Raw genomic sequence first — 19,628 nt, 5'->3', positions numbered from 1 at the left:
AATAGTAAGATCATCAGATACAAAATAGAATTTCAATAGCAGTTAGTATTCCATTGTCAGTGTCAAACATCACATTTACAACAAAGATAAATTGCTGTAGTGTATATGTAAATGCTTAGAAAAATAAGTCATCTCAGCTTGTAAGAAAAAGATATCAAATGGAGAACTAAAACTTAACATGGCTAATTTAGGGGTAAACCTGTTTTATCAAAAGCTAAAGAAGAAAACTTCCTACATTCTCTATTTCAAGAAAAAGCATCACATCATATTTACAAGCTGTTCTAAAATTTTTCACTCCATAGAGAACAACCCTCACACACTAAAAAACATTCTCTCTTTTTGTCATGACTCTATGAAGATTCATATTATCTTTTTTCACAATAAACCAATTTCCTAGAAGACTATTTTCTTGATACACAGAAGGAGAACAACGGAGCAAACTAATCATTCCACACCTGCAGATTCACTGAGGTGTTGAGCAGCAGAAAATCTATTCATAGCCATCAATAAATTATTGATGTAGATTACACTGCAGTCTACACATCAAAAGCTTCTTTTTCTGTAAGTGGTGGTTCTTATGCAGATCTATACACTGAAAACCTTAGAGCTGAAGTTGAATAGCTTTACTTATCGGACTTCAGCAGCTACATCTGTATTAGCTCAGAGGAGGGATCCAGTTCTCCCCCTAGCTAAGAGTAACCAAGTTCCCATCACAACAGAAAAAGATCAGTACTCTTTTCCCCTGATCACTTCCAATTGTATAGAGGAATGTCTGTGATAGACAGTTGGCAGAGGTTATTGTGGACTCCCAATTTTGCACATGCTACAGCTAATCTGTTGCTGACACAGCATGAAGCCAGAAACATAACTGAGAAAATTCTGCTTAGCAATCACTCATTATTTACATGCATATCATAACAATAAATAAAGTATCTAGAAGTTATCAAATTTAATCTCATTAACACACTGTGTTCTGAAAACAATGTTGAGTCTGAAGCTGTTTCTTAATTCTCATAACTTTACTGTTCCCACTAGCACATTTGAGCATCAGCTAAGGACAGTGCAAATGGCTTCCTTCCATGCAATAACCACTGCTGGATTATAAAATTTTATGAAGATAAGATAAACTCATTTTAACTTTTTTTTTTTTTTGAGACTACAACATTACTACAATATACGTAGAACAAGAGCTAGGGGTCATCCAGCTGCTACCTTGCAGAAATTGCTAAATCACAGAATCAGAATGGTTGAGGTTGGAAGGCACCTCTGGAGGTCATCTAGTCCAACCTCTCTGCTAAAGAGGGCCATGTAGAGTCAAGGTACTCAAGACAATGTCCAGCATCCAGATTTTGAATATCTCAAAAAATAAAGGAGCAAAATGTACACCAAACTTTAAAGAAAAGGTTTTGATATACAAAAATGAACTTCACGCCTTCCTGAACCTAACAAACAGGATTCTTAGAACACAGATGTTCTGCAATAAATTTTTTGTAAAGGCACTATCAAGACAGAGAGGTTTTTGTTTGCCATCAGAGCAATTAGGAGCACAATTTATGATGGCAGATGGTAATTTCTTAGATTTCATGTTACCACTAGCTCTTTTTGGCTATGTGACTTAAAGCAATTCCAACACCAGCAGAACAGTGGTGACAGCTTTCCCAGATCTTGTTCTCCCCAGTATTTTTTTCCAGTTGTTTTTAGTGGCCTAAGTTAGTATATCAGAATAAACTACATGTAAATTTTTCTTTTATTTTTCATGCTTTTGTATTAAGCATAGCAGTGTATTTTAATGAAAGCTAAGATCAGATAACAACATATGACACCAAAAAAAAAATCAATGCATATATATTAATCCACATGCCTCTCCACATTTAGAACCTAATTTATACCATCAGAAACTACCACAAAAATTGTGTCACTAAAGTTTCCATCTTCCTAGTTAGAACCTAGGCTTTTAGGAAGCTTTCTATCAAAAGTGTCTTCACAATCCCCAAAATCCCCACAAAACCAAAAAAATCCCAAACAAACAAAAAAAATCCTTCCAAAATCCCCAAACTGGAACAATAAATCAAGCTTAAACTGAAAACAGAAGGATAAATGCTGTAGTTCTGTATATAAAGTCATCACAAAAATAGTAATTGCAAGGAGGAGAAATCATTCTAATTGAAATATAAAACACAGCTTCAGAGTATGACTTAATTCTAAATAGATGCAAACTTAAATGTTTAAATGACAGATAAAGAACATCTTACTCCAGCAAAATCATTCTTTGTGTACAATTAGTCGGCAGTTTTGATGACAAGAGAAGTAAAATTAATATCTTTTTTCTTTGATCATATGAAAGGAGACAACTATTTAGAGTCCATGATACTTTCTTCTGACATTTTTATGTAGGAGAGCTGGGAGCTTACAGTTTTATACTTATCTATTTCTCCCATCAGTGCTAAGAAGAATTTTACGGTCTTAACAGGGCATATTTTCTTGCCTAAGTCTTCTCTAAAGTTTTACATTTTTTTTCCTTCTTTCTGTGGAATCTTCTTGCTTTTAGAGACTTTGAAATTCAAAGCAAGATATCATGAGGGAATAAAAAAAGCAAGATATAATGAAACATAAATATACAATAAAGAGTTAAAGCAAGATATCCTCGTGAGGGGAAGCAGAAGAGCATGCACTGAACTCTTCTCTGTGGTGACCAGTGACCCCAGGGAATGGCCTGAAGTTGTGTCAGGGGAGCTTTAGTTTGGGTATTAGAAAAAGGTTCTTCACCCTGAGAGTGGTTGGGCACTGAAACAGCTTCCCCATGGAAGTGGTTGCAGCGTGTCTGAGCTCAAGAAGCATTTGGATGATGCTCTCGGGCACATGGTGTGCTCTCGGTCCTGTGTAGGGCCAGCAGCTGGACTTCGAGCATCCTAGTGGTTCCCTTCCAACTCAGCACATTCTATGATTATCAGTTGCCATGAAAATTATTTCCCTGATTTAATGAAATACTAATTTAGTCTACCAAATTTAACTTCAGATTTTTGTGCAGAACCACTGGAAAATTCTTTCCACATCACTCACAGGAAAGATAGCAAAAGCAGTAACAGAAAGGTTCGTAAAATAATGAGGCTTTCCAGAGTTCATTAATTTAGGAGCAACACAAATACTCGTTCCATTAGCTTGGAGAACATCAAATTTTCTTACAGTCAGTTTCTTAGTCACTGTCTGTAAAACCAGTACATGTTTAATTTCTATAAGAACTCTTAAAAGTTCTTTGATACTAGACAAAATAAAGCTTAAAAAAAAAGACAACCTGGTGTGTCGGGTGAACAAAATGGAGACACCCATACCAGGAGGGTAAACAAAATTTGGAATTTCTCTGCTGAAAGTTACTCTTGTAGGAAATGAGGGACAGAGAAATCCTGGCAGGTGGAAGTTCTTCCTTAACACAGAAAAGTAGTAAAATGCTTCATAAGTGCAGTCCTAGGAAGAGGCTGTGCTTAGCCTGTGCCATATTACCTGTTTCCATAATCCCACAATTAATGTAATGAGAGAGCTGGTCAACTCCTGATCAGCTGCTAATATTGGGAAGTATACATGAGAAAGCAACCAAGTTTTTGAATAATTCATAAGCACACATTTTTCTTAATTTCTGTCATTACTGTATCTAATTACAGCTGCCTTCCATTAAGATTTTCTGCTTTATGGTATTGAAGTGATTGATAAGACTTACAAATTTCAAGAATATAAAACTTCTCAATGAGATGCTGTAGGAAATGTTAAGAGAAAGGATTTATAGCCTCCATAAGCAATCAAAAACTTTAGGTCAGGCTGACCCTTCCCATGTGAATCAGTTGCAGAGCAAGTAAATACAGATGTCCCTTTTTCTGTCTTTTATCTCCTCTCATCCTCTTGAAGTACAAAACATAAAATGTGAGATTTTAAAATGACTCCTGGTAATAGCTTATTTCCTCTAGGGTAAATACTCCCTGCTTGAACGTCATTGAACATATGTAGAGTTACAACAGCAGAACTCCTTACACTCTTTCATCAAGACAGTAAAAAAAAACCCAAACCAACAAAAAACCCACCTAATGAATTTGTCAAGATCTGTAATTCAGGTATACAAGCACCATTAAAAGCATTATATTTAGAAATACTTTCCTTGGCATGCTTAAAGGTACTTACAGTAGCTAGCTAGGAAATCTAAAAAAACACACAGGGCTATCAAAGATGAAGTGCACATTCTAGAACATTTTCTAATAAAGTACATCTATGCCATAAGCTACTGACTGAATCTCCCCCTCAAAGTATGGAAAAGCTTACTAGGAAACTGCTTGGGTTTTTTGTAAACTTGCTCTTACTTTGTTTTGAATCCAGAAGGGTGCACTAATAATACTGTAATCCTTGTTTAAACACCAGTAAAGTATAACCAAAATATGATATAGACTGAGTTCTTCACATAGCAAATCAAAATAGTACCCAGGAAATAGAAATTTCTATTTTTGCTATATTCAAATATTATTTTTCTATAATTGCATGGGACTGCTCATCATTTTCTGCTTCATTTTCTACTTCAACCTCTCTCCAAACCCCTGCAACCATTCGCAGTACCTTATAGAGACTGTAGAACACTGTACTGGCAAGACATTTTTCTTCGTAGGGGTGTCTCAACTAGCATGCTGTAATTTATACACTCTACAACTGCATGAAAACCCTAAACATGGTGCTTGTACAATGTTCTCCTGAGCTATATGAATTCATATTAAGCACTGCTCTGCTTCATCACTGGAGAACACAGAAAAGGACAGAAATAGTGCAGTACTTTGTGACATAATTGGGATTTGCAAAAATCACAGTGTATTTTATCCAGATAAAGTGGGCAGCTGTTCCAAGCAGGAAAGTTAATACAAAGCTGAAAGTAGGAGGTCACAAAAGCAATATTTCATACAGAAGTGATAGAAGTCTAGAATATTAAGGAAAACAGCAGTAGAAAAGTAATGAGATAGAGCTATTCAAGTATCAGGAATACAAGTACAAGACATTTGAAGACAAAAATCTGGGTGAGAAAGTGAGAGAGAAAGTGTTACAGAGACTATGCTGTTAATGGGCAAAATACCAAAGATCGACATTTTCATTAGCACTATTTAAAAAACAGTGATTATGGAAAGAGACAGGGTGATGAAGCTAGGAAGTTGAAGACAAAGAGATAAAGATTAGGAACAAAGCTGAAATGGGATTCAGTTCAATTGAAAATTAGTCTTCTAGATATATTTATTCTTTATTTCCATTTATTAGTTCCAAGTTCATGTTATAAAAAGCAGGCAGATAATTTCCTATTATTTCAGCTTTTGAATTGTTTTCAGTTGGTTTGTTGTCTGGAAGTCTGTCTTTTAGCTTATGACATAATTTTCTAATCCAAACTTTTATGGGTGAGAAAGAAATACATGCACTTAGCAGGAGTGCCAAAGGAAAAAAGCCAAAAAACCTTTACTATATAGAATATTTCTTGTCTGATGAGTGATATATTCAAACAACTTTTCGTTCACACAGTATCTCATGCTACAGAAATCTTTCCAGAAATGACAGCAAAATGTAACTTGTTTTTGAACAAAGTTTAACATCAGCACAATTTTACTTCTACTTCCTCATGTATCAAACAACATGATTGCATCACAGTCTTGTACCCACTCCTCATCCTGTCAGCTTATTGCCTCTGCCAGACACACCCCTGTGGTCTGTGTGCCACCTTTGTTCAAACAGTACAAACACATTAATATCAGAAACATGAGTTTTAATAACATAAGAAATTTTATTAAAACCAAAAAGTATGGAAATCTAACACATTCTTACCTATGCAGCTGTAAATACTCTCTGGGTCTGTTTAAAAGGTGAAGGAATCTGTCAACAACCTTGTTTTTCCCAACTCCCTGCAGTAAATAAATATAATATTAAGACATAATATAGGTGTACATACTTAAGAGTTATAAAGACAGAAAAGATTACTTGCCAAAATGGTTAAAATACTCTCCATACTCCTCCACAGGTAAATACAAATCCAATCTATTTCAGAAAATTCTGAACACAAGCTGATAACATGTATTTTATTTTATATATATACATTCACAAAATACTTATCTGTCTTACTAGAAATAACCAGGAAATAGGATTGTGTCCCTAGAGTTATGTCACACATGCTGTGCATCCTTTAACTAACACAAGTTTTTCCAGCCTTTTTATTTCACAAAGGTATTGCAATGTCAATGCTAGGAAGCTGTCTTGCACTTAATAGGCAAAGTTAATTCTTGGTGGTCATAGGACATATCCTGTAACTGTCACATGGAATTTAGGCACAGCCTTGGTAATAACTGCTGATCATATTCCACTGGAGCTACAAAAAGAGACCCAGATGGAATCAGAATTCAGCTGGAGATAAAATTAATCTATAACTCTATTGAAGGATGTCTGCATTAGCAAGCTGTGGAAAATGATGGCAGTGAATTAGGTATTGCCAACACCTTGGTGCGCCCTATAAAAGTGTTTTAGGAACTGGTATTTCAGTCCAGGTCTAACCTAGTCCCAGGGAAGCAATTATCAAAGAGCACAAGTTGAGCTGGGCAACATCCACTTCACTCTCATCCGAAGGGAGATGAGTATGTAGGGAACTGCAATAAGGAAATTCCCTTCAAAAGTACATTCTAGATCTGGTCTGAAATGCTAATGAACATGCAGACCAAGGTGACAGCTCACATGCAGAAATTCTTATCCCTCCTGCAAGGAGGTGGCTGCAGGAAGCTCAGAATGCCAGTGAGAGTGCTATAGGTTGCAAAGAAAAAGGAAACAGCAGAAAGAAAAGCTCAATCATAGACCGGCCAAAAGTTGTTTGACAAGACACTATCCTGCTGAGATTCTCACTCTGACTGCATGAATGTATCTAGTAGTCCATACCAGTGTAAAGAAGATAAATATAACCCAAAGAAAGATTAAAGAGATTAGATTAAACCAATTTGAGTTTCACTAATCTGTTTCACTTGGCATAAAAACAGAATAGGAGCCTTCAGAGCTGCAAGTTATGACATTTATGACTGTAAGTTCTAGCTGAGGAATGGTAACTGCCAGCTGCAGAACTGAAAACTGTTTGAGCTTCTTAAAATGGGACCACAGTCTCTCCCTCCTCTGACTACATTTGTAAGAATGGAGAATCACACACATATGTATAATGAAATCACAGGAGGAGAGTTCTCACCATGAGAGCAGAGGAAAAAATACTGCAGAGGAGACAAAAATAGAACTACCTATATTCTACTGCAGACTTAACTCCCACACAGAAGAGCCAACTCTGTTAATGCTCTGCCACACGCCTCCTCACAAATCTACTTCAGAAGAATCTACAGCTTTATAGAGGTGTAGTGAGCTGCAACACACTTAACACCTTCCACAGCAGTTTCTGAAAACTGTCATCTGAAACAGTTCTCCACTGTTGTGAAAGGGGATGAAATTCTGCTCACAGGTTCTTGCAGGAACTTATAGTACATACCCATTTGGGGGAAAATATTCAAGTTCAGAAATTTTATCAGTGACATTAAAAGTAACCAGAAACATGCTAAGAATCCCCTAGTGGTGCACACAGACAGTTTTATTCACATATGTTTCCTGCAACTTTCAGTCAGATCATAAATGGGTGAATAAACAGGAATATTTCTAATGTCAAGCACAAAACACCCTGCTGAAAGCAGCTTCCTTTCCTAAGAGAGCTAAAGAGGGCTGGGCAGATTCTGCACACAGTTTCTGCACCAATCCCAAGCAGATTGCGTATCCTGTTTCAGTGCAGAGTGGGACTCCAGCCAGCTGTGGCAAGAACAAAGATGATGAAATATATCAACATACTGAATCAATGTAAAACATACTTAATACTACACAAAGTGGTTACTGTAATTAAAAAAAAAAAAATTACAGTTACCAAAGTAACCCAGTGAAGTCAATGGGAGCTGTGCCGTGACCACATCTCACCCTTTCTTCATTTTCATCTGTGCATCTCGCCATACTCTCTGCATATTTCCTTTTATTTAAGTATACTTCAATTTCAGAACAGCATACATTTTTTAAAAGGTGAATGCAGTGTTTAAAAGCCAAAAGGCATTCCCACCAGGTTTTAGCTATTATAAACAAGTTAACATTGCCTAACTTCTAGACTAAACTGCTTCAGAGGGTACATTGTGTGCCTTCACAGAGGCTGTGGTGTACCACATAAAATCTTTGGTTGGCAACAGTAGCTGCAGCAAAGTTCTCCTCAAAGCTTTTTGATTCATCCCTCTACATTCCTACTTCATGACAAGTTACCATTCCTCTAGGTCTCAGCTACTCCACTGAGAAGTCACAATATAACAGAAAGGAAGGAAGAGACCAAAGATACTCAGAAGGCTCTTTAGCACCATTAAGAAACTCTAAAAAACAAGAGTTTGGATGAGTTTGTTCCTTAAGTACTATGCATTAGTGTAAGGCCAAAAAGAGCAGGTTTGTTCCAAATACACCTTACCTCCATGGGATAAAGAATATGTGTAGTAGTCTTCTTCAGGTGAACAAGAACTGTGAAAAATGCTAACACATTTTGGAAAAATAAAAACCAAACCAACCCTAGTTACAGGCACCCAAGAAACAAAAAATTACAAAAATGGCAACAAAGTCACCCTCCTTTCAAGGATCAAGCTGGATCTTCTGGACACCCACACAGCTAGCAGTAACTATTTAAACAGGAATAACCTGAACTACCTTTCATATGAACATACTAAAAGACTGAGTTGAACTTGGGTTGGATTCAGAACATAATCTCAATATAATTTTGCAATTATTGCAGGCTAAGTAACGTTCAGAGGACAAGCCAGTTTGCCATTAACACTTGCTGTGTGCTATTTATATACACACTATTGCAGTTACTTAATTTAACAGAAATACAAACATATGCTAATTAGAGAGAAAAGAACATCTGTGTTGGTGTTTCAGCTGAACAGAATAAAAATACTTCAGAAAGCAAATATTAGACAATTTTTACTCCATCAGACATATGGGACAACTGAAATAGAAAAATGGGAAGTAAATATCTGCACTAATGAATAACAAACAAGAAATTATGCAATTAGAAGGCAAAATAATCCCTTAGTTAAAAATCCTTCTAACTGACACTGTAAACACTTGCTACCAAGGATGAAATGGCTTAATTTCCTAGCAGAAGCTGCAGTTTCAAATATAAACAAGGTTGTTATAAGTCCCAGGAGACATTTTGCAATTCAGGATACAGAACTGACAACTGAAATTTGTTCCCTGCACAGCCCAAATAAAGACAACAAAATTATAGTGCAAAGGAAGTGGACCCCAGTTTTTGAAACTAACAGTCTGCCTCTTAGTCAAAAAAAAAAAAAAAAAAAAAAAAAAGAAAAAAGAAAAAAAATCTAAACCAGGCTGCCTCATTTTTATTTTCTTTTAAATGATTTGCAGGTCATACTGAACCAGCTGAAGAGGTTGCCATGTTGTGCTCTTCAGTACTGCCCTTCAGCTGAAACACTGCAATCACACCTTCTCTGTATCAGAGCACTTGTTTCATCACAAAAGAATGAAACAAATTTTGAAACTGGTAAAAAAAGCAATTTACCACTTCTTTACCTCAAGAAGTTTCGTTTTATGATTAATTAGAATGAAAGACAAATTTGAGTTAAGAATTTTAGTAAACAGAGCCCTCGTGTCAGAGTTCGCAGTTTCTAATGTCACAGAAAGTGTTGTATTATCATTATCACAGAAACTTTTCGCTGAACAATGAAAATGAAGAAAATGAAAACACTTTTCAGAATGCTCTGTTTCTAACCCTGGGTCTGGCACCAAACCACCTTTCATGGCCACAGCTTTTGTGTTTTTGTCAACAAAGACATTTGCAATGCATGTATTGCTGAGGCAATTATGGCTGAGGCTGCGATTTTTAGACCAGAGGATGTGTCTCTGGCTTTCTAAAAAATGTACTATTATCAGCAAAGCAACTCACAGTACCTATGCAGAATTATTTCCCATACTCCAGGCGTTGAGAAGTCCTGCTTGGAACAAATGTGAATAATGCATTTTAATAACTGCAGAAGCTGTGCCACCAGCAGACTCTAGACAGTGCTACCAGAGGACCACTGCAATCGACCCTATCATGGCTACTTTGCTTGAATGTTAGCAACAAATTAAAATGCAAAAGCAGTGGTGATTTTAACTCCTGCCCCAGATGCAATCTACATATTCATCAGTTAGAAAAGTAAGAGTTCTGTGGTTTAGTATCTATTTTTTTATTTTATTACAAGTTTATCATCTGGGGCACACCAAAATTATAGTGACAGAAAAAGAAGAAAATTTCACCATAACAGTCAACTTAATTCCCTGTTAGAATGATGAATGGAATGCTTTGGATGCATCCATGACTGTAGTTCTAGATAAACTCGTAGAGTTGATGCCTTTTTCTAGCTTTAAGTAGAACCAGAGCCCTGTCAGGCTAAATACAATCATTGCATTTCCAGTGAGGTAAGACAACTGTGGTGCAATGGAGAGGAGCATATGGAAAGCTTATGATGGAAAGAATCTGTGAGAAGAAGTATCCAAAAGAAAAATCAATTTATTGTTTCTTTTTAATTCTGGTTCTTCAGTTTAATGTGTAAAGGCAGAAAGCAATACTGTAAGCAGAGACACATATTAAAAGCATGCCTATTCTTGTATGTGTACACACTGAGTGTACCAAGTCAAAGAGAAATACTTTCCGAGTTTTCCACAACTGTCATACCTAATTCCCTAGACAAGAAATATCATAGTACTTGGCTCAATTTAGCTCATTTGAAGCTCAGTTTCTTCATGCTCACAAAATAATAATAAAAAATTGGTTTGGGATAGTACATTCTTGACTCGCAGAGGAAACTCTATTTTTAAACAAGTTTAAGCAGGAAAATAAGACTTATTTCTAGAAATGTTGAAATGCCGAGCATTTGCTATTTCAAGTTTTTTAATGACTGATATTATTACATTCTCAGTTTGTACTTAATTCAATTTCACAATGAGTTAGAAATAAAAATATTATATTAGAAGAAAAGATCTAATCAAGCATGTAATTTTAAATATCTTTAAGAAAGACTAAATCATTTGTCCTACTAAATTCTTTAAGAATAAAATAAATTCCTAGTGTGAGCCCAAGAATTCATGTAAGTTGATCTCCCAGTTAAAGAAAGGCAGCAGAAGGGATGAAATTACATTCTGTCAGGGAAATATATTACCAAATGTACCAGAATGGCATTACATTTTTAAATTCTTTTAATCACAGAATGGTTGGGGTTGGGAGGGAACTCTGGAGATCATCTAGTCCAACCACCCACTGAACCAGGTTCACCTACAGCAGGTTGCACAGGATTGCATTCAGGAGGGTTTTGAGAATCTCCAGGGAAGGAGACTTCATGGCCCCTCTGGGCAGCATATTCCAATGCTCTTTCACTTTCATAGTAAAGGAGTTTTTCCTCATATTCAGATGGGACTTCCTGTACAGTTTGTGCCCGTTGCCCTTGTCCTATTGCTGAGCACCACTGAAAAGAATTGGGCCCCGTTGTCTTGACACCACCCTTAAGGTATTTGTATACAAGATCCCCAAGAATTGACAAGATCCGTTTCTCCAAGCTAAACAGGCCCTGCTCCCTCAACCTTTACAACGCAAGAAAGATGCTCCAGTTCACCCATAGGACACTCACAGCCTTCACGGGCTGGACATAGTACTCATAATTCATGTATTTCTGCTAGTCTGCTTACTGTGGGTTCACATCAACACTTAACAAGTGTTGCTAGAGTTTCTTTCAGATTATTTACAACATTTAGCACCTTCACAGAATTCTTCATTCTACTTCTGAACAGCTCACTCAATAACTCATGGCAACAGAGTGATGTCAACATTGCTTAACATGCTGCTGGGTGTTTTAGAATTTCATGGCAATAAAACAATTCAGAAGAGAGAGGGTTGGGAGCCTTCTCTATCCAGAAAGCCACAGATCCTATGTAACTATAAATACCATGTGTGGTACCTTCAAAGACAGATGATGGCTGCCAGGACCTCACCTATGACTAATAAAGGTGAAAGCACCCAACACATCTCTTTACATAACTTCCAAATGCAAAAAATTGGGAAATGTTATATTTAACATTTAAAATTGTGAGACAAAATAAAATCATTTCAGCCAATGCTACTTCCACAAGGTTTTACGAGGTTTTCCAATGTTTTCCACATAAAAAAAATTCTATTTATTAACATAGTTTCTCTTGCATTTGCCAAAGAAAATCCAAGGAGACAGTAAAAGATAGCAAGTAGTGGACAAACCACAAACTGCACCTTGCCCATCAGGAAAAATATCACAAAAACACAGTCTAAAAATTTCCCTAGGTAGTAAGAATCACTATTCCAGTCTCTCTCATGAAGCTCAAAAGCTACTGCAAGACCTGTATTTAATGAGTACATAAACAGTCATTGCAACATTTGAAATAACTGGGGGCTCTTGCTGTTCTTTGCCTGTTGGTGTGAGAGTAATATGCAGCTTCTTACTCTCAGCCAAAGAAGCAGCTGCTTTGCAGGTGCTTTGAAAAACTGTAGATGGTCATAGATGGATTAATTCGTGCTCAGGCTACAGGCTCATTCAGGAAGTAATATCAGAACCCATATTTAAGGCACTGGCATGTCCTTTACTTGGAAGCTATTTCATAGCTGAAAATTCATATCTATCATATCATATCATATCAACTCAAATAAACCTGTTTGTATACAAAATGGAAACACATTCCAGTAAACATCCAAAGTAAATCATCAACTACTGTAAACAAATATTTATACTTCATGTAAAACATGTATGCTGTGAAATCCTGGGCCATATAAGCCCCAGAATGAAGTGTTGTAAAGCAGTTTACTTCAGAAGCTGAGTACTTCTAAAAATATCTGTTGGCATCTGACATTTATCTTCAAACTCTCCTCAGTCTCACTAAGAAAGCCAGTCCCTAACATCCACCAAGATAATTTAATTATAATTTACTGATACTAATCGTCAGGGTCTGTATCTTGAAAACAGTCTTGGTAAAAGGGTTCTCATCAGTCAGCTCTGAGAGTTATAGAAGAAACCACATTTAAAGACTGAAAACACAGAGGTCTTAAGCTAACAGGAAATTGGTATGTGTACATGTGTTGCGCAAACGGAAGAGGCAAAGGTGGAAAATCACATTTAGTCAACCAACCAAAACCAAATCCAGACTCTAAAAGAAAGACTACAGGTCAAGCCTTGCACATTAAATCACAGTTGAATGGACATACTTACACAGTCATCATTTTGTAAGACCAAATTATGTCCTAAGGTAAATGCCAACTCAATTAAATATCTAGGAAACAACACGAGCATTCAAAGGGATGTTAGTCCTATGCTTTGAAATACTCAGGTTCAGAGAATTAGAATTTTCAGTTATTACACTGAATTTCCATGATTCACTCATTCACTAATAAGACACTTAAGAGAAAGGAACTCAAAACAGTACTCTGTATCTCCTCAAAATCATTATCTGTTTTTTTCCAAATGGGAAACACAGGTACACACTGATGCATATATCAAGGCGTCATAAAACCCTAGCTTCTTATACAGACAGAACTGATAAAAGTAACTGAACAGAAAAAAAAAAGAACGCTTTTTAAAAATAATTTTCTTTACAAAAAATGGAGGAAAACACTAGTATCTTCAGTGAGGTATCTATATATACTGCATGAAAGCACAATTGATGCAATATGGCTGCTTTTAAACTACTTGAACATGATTCATCACAAACTGCACAAATTTACAGTAAAATATTTAAGGAATTAGCCAATGAATTTCTAAGTGGTTAGTGATCATTCCTGAGAAGTGAAGAATGATTGCTGTGGTACTTAAAAGACTGCAGAATGGCAAATACAGCACTTCAAACTTAAAGGAAAAGGCCTGATGGTCTTTTCTTAGTCACACATAAAAACTGTGGAACAAATTTGTATAGAGTAAACCTGGAAGTACTCAAAAGTATGTTAGCAATTAAAAAAAAACCCAACTGTATTGCTGATTTGCCAAAGAGAAAGTGCAGCATATCAACTAATTTTCCAACTTAATGGTACAGCTGAGCTGATGTCTGGAATCAAAGCAATATGTTCCAATACTTCAATCGAGTCAAATCTTTTAATGCTGTCTTCAATTAGAGACTCAAAAGATGGAAGAAAATGTGACATACATTAAATTATTAGAGATGAGAATACAACTGCTGGAAAAATCCATTATATCCTAATAATTGTACTTGCACAGTCTTCAAAACTTTTCTGTCAAATGAGGCACGTGTCAGAGCTCTGATTTACCACTGGTATACACAAGCTCTTTCCCCACACCTAGAGTTTTACTGGTTGGTATTGAAGGTCAGCTCTGACATGGTTTTCCTGCTTTGCCAGGGTTCCTTTTGTCCCCCATGCCATGGGAGCTGCAATGACACTCAAGCCCTCTCCTTGGTTCCTTCCCAACCTGCACTGTGGCAATGCTCTGCTTGGCCCTGTATCTTGCTGATCCCAGCTTGGACCTGCTGACTTGACTTCCCAGCTTGATCTCAGACTTGCATCATTCACCATGGACCTGTCTGGCAGCCATTGAGCACTTGGGTGACCATGGCTGCTGTCTCTAGACCTGCTGCTCTTGCTTTGGCACTGAGGGACTGCAAAAGTTATCATTAAGGACTCTGCCTCTGTTTCTTGTGGTTCAGCCTGCTCCTGCTATTCCTTGCCAGCAGTTGCTGCAGGCAATCTGTACTACATAACATTTTCAATACCAGCTTGGAAGCAGGCATAGACAGCACTGTTTATGAAATACAATAAATAGATCTTGTTTCATTTATGAAACAGATCAATTTCTATTTATGAAGAGATTAAACCTTTTGGAGAAGTTGGCATTACCCATCAAAAGTCTACAGAGGTTTCAAATAAATAATTTTTGTAAATTCAAGTTGATGACAAGGATGCTAAACAGATAAGTCTATACTTCAATATATGCACATTAATAATAATTAGCATTTTATATTCATTGCCATGTTGATTAGATCATTAGTGCTTTGTGTCAGACATGTACTACAGACTACTGCAAAACAAAAAGAGAAACATCTGCTAAAAAATGATTGCAGCCTTGCTAAGGGACAGCTAAACTAAAGGGGGATTACTTTTGGGGGGAAAAAACAACCTCAACAATGAAGTATTGATAAGCAAAGATACTAGTCAAAGAACTATATAAATCTGTTACTCTTTTAGAGAAAATTAATATTTAGCTATCAATAAGATTTAGGTAATACTGAAGGGTACACCTCTTACCTACCACTGGAGATTTTAAAGGAGTGGCTTGATACATAGTCAAGAAGGATAACCAAAGCCATTAATTGAAGATTTTAATGCTAATGATGTTACACACAGCTATGTCAGGAGAGGTTTAGATTGGATATCAGAAAAAGGTTTTTCAACCAGAGGGTGTTTGGGCACTGGAACAGGCTCCCCAGGGGACTGGTCAGGGCTGACAGAGTTTAAGAAGCATTTGGTCAACAGTCTCAGGCACAGCATGTGATTCTTGAGGATGGTCCTGTGCAGGACCAGGAGCTGTACTTTGATAATCCTTGGGGGTCCCTTCCAACTCAGAATATTCTGTGATTAATGCCTTGACTTTTTATTCTGAGAGCCATATACAACACATTTATGGCATATACATTTTCCAAAAATGTGTGCCTATAAAACCCCTGGACAATGTTAAATAAGGAATTGAAAAATGGGCAAATACCTCAGTAATATAAATGAATGCAATTACAAAGAGGCAAAACAGAGATTTAATTATATCATTGAATAACAAGTTTGTTCCACGCATTGCAAGAAATATTTAACTCACCTGGTTGCCAACTAAAAGAAGATGTTCTCCCAGCAGAAAGTCCTTGAGCATATCTTCCATTACCATCATATGCTAGAGAAAAAAACCCAAAATTTTCACTTGATTTTATGCTCTCATGTTTATGCATTCACTAATGACAGCGGTACAATAGGAAACTAACTTCAAAGATTTGGGGCCAGATATGTTTGAACTTTATACTTACTTATAGCTCCTTATTTCATAGCAAGAGCCTCTCAGCCAATAATAGCAGAGGCAATATATCCAGTGATTAGAACAAGGAAGCATTTACATCCTCTGCTCAAACTCATTGTGGGAGCCTGATTTCCCTAAACACTTTTAATTCTCTGTTATCATTCCTTGAATGCTTCCTTTCAGTCTAGTTGAATGAATGCTTGTCACCCAGAGTGTAAGAACTTTCTTTAGCTTGTGCCAGCTTTCCAGCAATATCCTAGTAATACATTACAGAAACTAAATAGAGAGAATCAAAGACGTGTAAATGATACACATATATATTATTGAACATTAAACACCAGGTCTAACTTAACAACAAATATACTTTTTCTGTTCTAATCAAACTTAATTTTCAAGGAAAATAAAGATAGGAATATGCATGTTCACGTCTGAAAGTGTTTTTATGCGTCTTACAATATGTGCCTAACTATTCCATTTTTATTAATTATTAGTTCATATGTGCCTAATTGAAGCCAAAATGCTGGAGGTATATTTTTACATACATCCAGTATCATAACAGGTAACACACACTGTACGTCATTTAACCTTATCTCACTTCTCACAAATGATCTGTTTAAAAGGATAGAAAGGATTTCACGATAATGTGGAAATGCAGACTACTTTACTCGCAATAAAGTCATGTATATTTCTCCACTGTATCTAGTAAAAATAGGTCATCTGTAAGTAGGTCAGTCAACCTACTTAGAGAAATGAATGATTGTCTTTAAATAAATACATTATCATCTCATCTCTAGGACCTGATTAATATAAAAATTAAAAATCAGCAGCTTGCTTATAATTTCTGAGCATAAAAACCCTTCATTTCTGTGTGAAGGATATTTTAAATTTCCAAATCTCTCTAGAACACAGGCTGGGGGTGGGGAAAGAAACCCTTGTAAACACAGCTTAATACCATGAAATCCTAACCAGGCGTTTCAAAAGACTACTGAATGCTCAACACACAATTTAAGGAGAGCACTTCAAGGCAAATTATTCTATTTTTTGGCATGTGTATACACTACAAATTTGTAACTGAGGAAAATAAATTTGACCAGATATAGGAGAAATTCTAGGAAGTCAGTTTACCACAAACACTGATTACAATTTTAAATTTTATTGCTAAGGCACAAATACATCCTTTTGATGACTTTTTTTTAAATCCTAGATTGAACAAAGACACATACATTATGGTTCCCCTGCAAAGCAGCTTACCCACCAGAAATACTATGTATTGATACTTCTTCTTTGGTTGGTTCTTTTTTGCACCAGGACTTAAATTAGCACTGTATTATGATGCATGCAGACATTTAATATTACCTATTTAGGCAAAGGAGTTGTAAGTAGACACATCCGTCACCTTTATCAATCCATGTTCCCCAGTGCCTTGTCTGAAAATTGCATTTGGCATATTACCTAAAAAAATTATTCCCATCCCTATGACACCTGTTGTGGACCAACAGCAATGTCTCATGGCAATATTAAATTTCACTGTAATGTGAACTGTTTCAAGACCAAACATACAAAGGCAAAAATCTATGTGTTTCATTACGCTGTGCAGCACTGCAAAGGGCTGAGGACATATCTTTTCTCTGTTTTCAGTTTATTTCTGTAGCTTTAGGTAATGAAGCACTGCACTAAACTCAAATCAAATTCATTCTCCAGCAGGTTTTGTTGAATGATCATTACAGAACTTGAATCACCAATCTGCAAAGTAGCAATAAAATAATAAAATAAGAGTAGAATTCATTCAGAAATTGGAACACCTATCCTGACTGGTATTTGGTTGCTGTTTCCTTGAGCATTTAGCAGGCACTGCTATTCAAAGACAGATACAAAGCAGGTCATTCTCTGCAGCAATTTTAACAGAGGTTCCCTGAATAAAATCTGAACACAGTTTTGTCTACAGTTTTCTGAAGCTATAAGCAAGAAGGTGAAAAAAGCAAAGCGGGTGTTAAGTCCTAGGAGAACTCAGGATTTCATTTCCAACAGACACAAATTATGTGCTTTATCAAAATGGCAACTGAGAACAAAATCTCACATGAAATGTTAGTAGGGAAGATGAAGTCTATCATCTGTTTCCTTTCCATGGCTTGTCATCACCTTCAACAGGTCACACCCATGTAGCATACATAGTCTTTCTGGGGCAAAATTATAAATGAGGTACAAAAAAAGACTAGGAAAAGAAAGTATGGAAACCCAGGAAACCTATACCAGGCTCCTAAAAGCAAAGTATTTCACAAGATCATGCTATCAGTATTGCCTTACAGTAGCAAAATATTCTAAAGGTAGCCAAGAGAGTAAATCTCCTCCTAATGATATCTTTGTCTGACAGTTTTGAGGCTTTTATGCTAGACAGAGAAGAAAGCTGCTCTGCAAAGTGGGGTGCTGGAGAACCGGAAACCAAAAAGCCCACAGTCACAAAGCCGTTCCTTTTCCTTATATTCATTAACCACTCTTTACTACTACTACTATGAACTAATTGACACCAATGTCTAATTAATAAGCTAAACTATTTAAAAGAAATCATTAATAACTCTAATAACTGATTTTCTAAGTACTATTCTCCTTGCTTTTCAAACATGCAATATTACTTCTAATGTAAAGGAGTGTATTGGGTCTGGCTGAGATGGAGCTGGTTGGCCACGAAGGGTTGTAGTGAATGGGGTGACATCAGTCAGTAGTGGGGTTCCACAGGGCTTCAACTTAAGCCCTCTGCTCTTCATCATCTTCATAAATGTCTTGGAAGGGATACTAAAGAATGGGAAGGCATACTAAGGAAGTTCTCAGATGATACAAAACTGGGAAGAGCTGTAGACTTCCTTGAGGACAGGGGGGCCCTGCAGAGAGACCTGGACAAATCAGGGGGCTGAGGAATCATCACCCACATGAAGTCCAACAAGGGCAAGTGCTGGATTCTGCACCTGGGATGGGGCAACCCTGGATGTACAGACAGACTGGGGAACGAGAGGCTGGAGAGCAGTGCATGGAAAGGGACCTGGGCGTCCTGGTCCATGGCAAGTTGAACATAAACCAGCAGTGCCCTGGCAGCCAGGAGGGCCAACCCTGTCCAGGGGTCATCAGACACAGCATCACCAGCTGGGCAAGAGAGGGGATTCTCCTGCTCTGCTCTGAGCTGGGGCAGCCTCAACAGTGCTTTAGCTCCTGCTGAGCAGGGCTGGCACAGCATCAGCACTGACTCCTCAGCATTTCCCCTCCATCAGTACTCTAGGGTAGTCTAGGGTGGGCAAGATCCTGGGACAGGACACACCTAGGCCAAGTGGCCCAAAGTAACCACAGGTGTATTCCATACCACATGACATCAGCTCAGATACAAAAGTTAAGAAGAGGAGTAGGAGTGGGGGCATTTGTGATTTACAGTGTTTACCTTCCCAAGCAACCACCACATGGGCTGAAGCTCACAGCCTCCTGGAAAAGTGGCTGAACATCACTTGCTGGTGGGAA

General features: G+C 37.1%; 1 protein-coding gene across 1 annotated transcript in view; it reads right to left on the bottom strand.

Annotated features, from left to right (window-relative positions):
• Nucleotides 1-19,628, bottom strand: part of VWA8 (von Willebrand factor A domain containing 8) — a 179,536-nt gene that overhangs the window by 89,308 nt on the left and 70,600 nt on the right. Inside the window, exons 20-21 of the mRNA XM_038156079.1 lie at nt 15,936-16,007; nt 5,833-5,909 (exon numbers count right to left, since the gene is read on the bottom strand). Of these exons, the coding sequence (XP_038012007.1) occupies nt 5,833-5,909; nt 15,936-16,007 (149 nt within the window). The remainder of the gene's footprint in view (nt 1-5,832; nt 5,910-15,935; nt 16,008-19,628) is intronic.

This window comes from Motacilla alba, chromosome 1 (assembly GCF_015832195.1).
Source record: "Motacilla alba alba isolate MOTALB_02 chromosome 1, Motacilla_alba_V1.0_pri, whole genome shotgun sequence".
In the NCBI taxonomy this organism is placed as follows: domain Eukaryota; kingdom Metazoa; phylum Chordata; class Aves; order Passeriformes; family Motacillidae; genus Motacilla; species Motacilla alba.
Note: the sequence above shows the minus strand (reverse complement) of the source record. Positions and strands in the feature narration are given on the sequence as shown.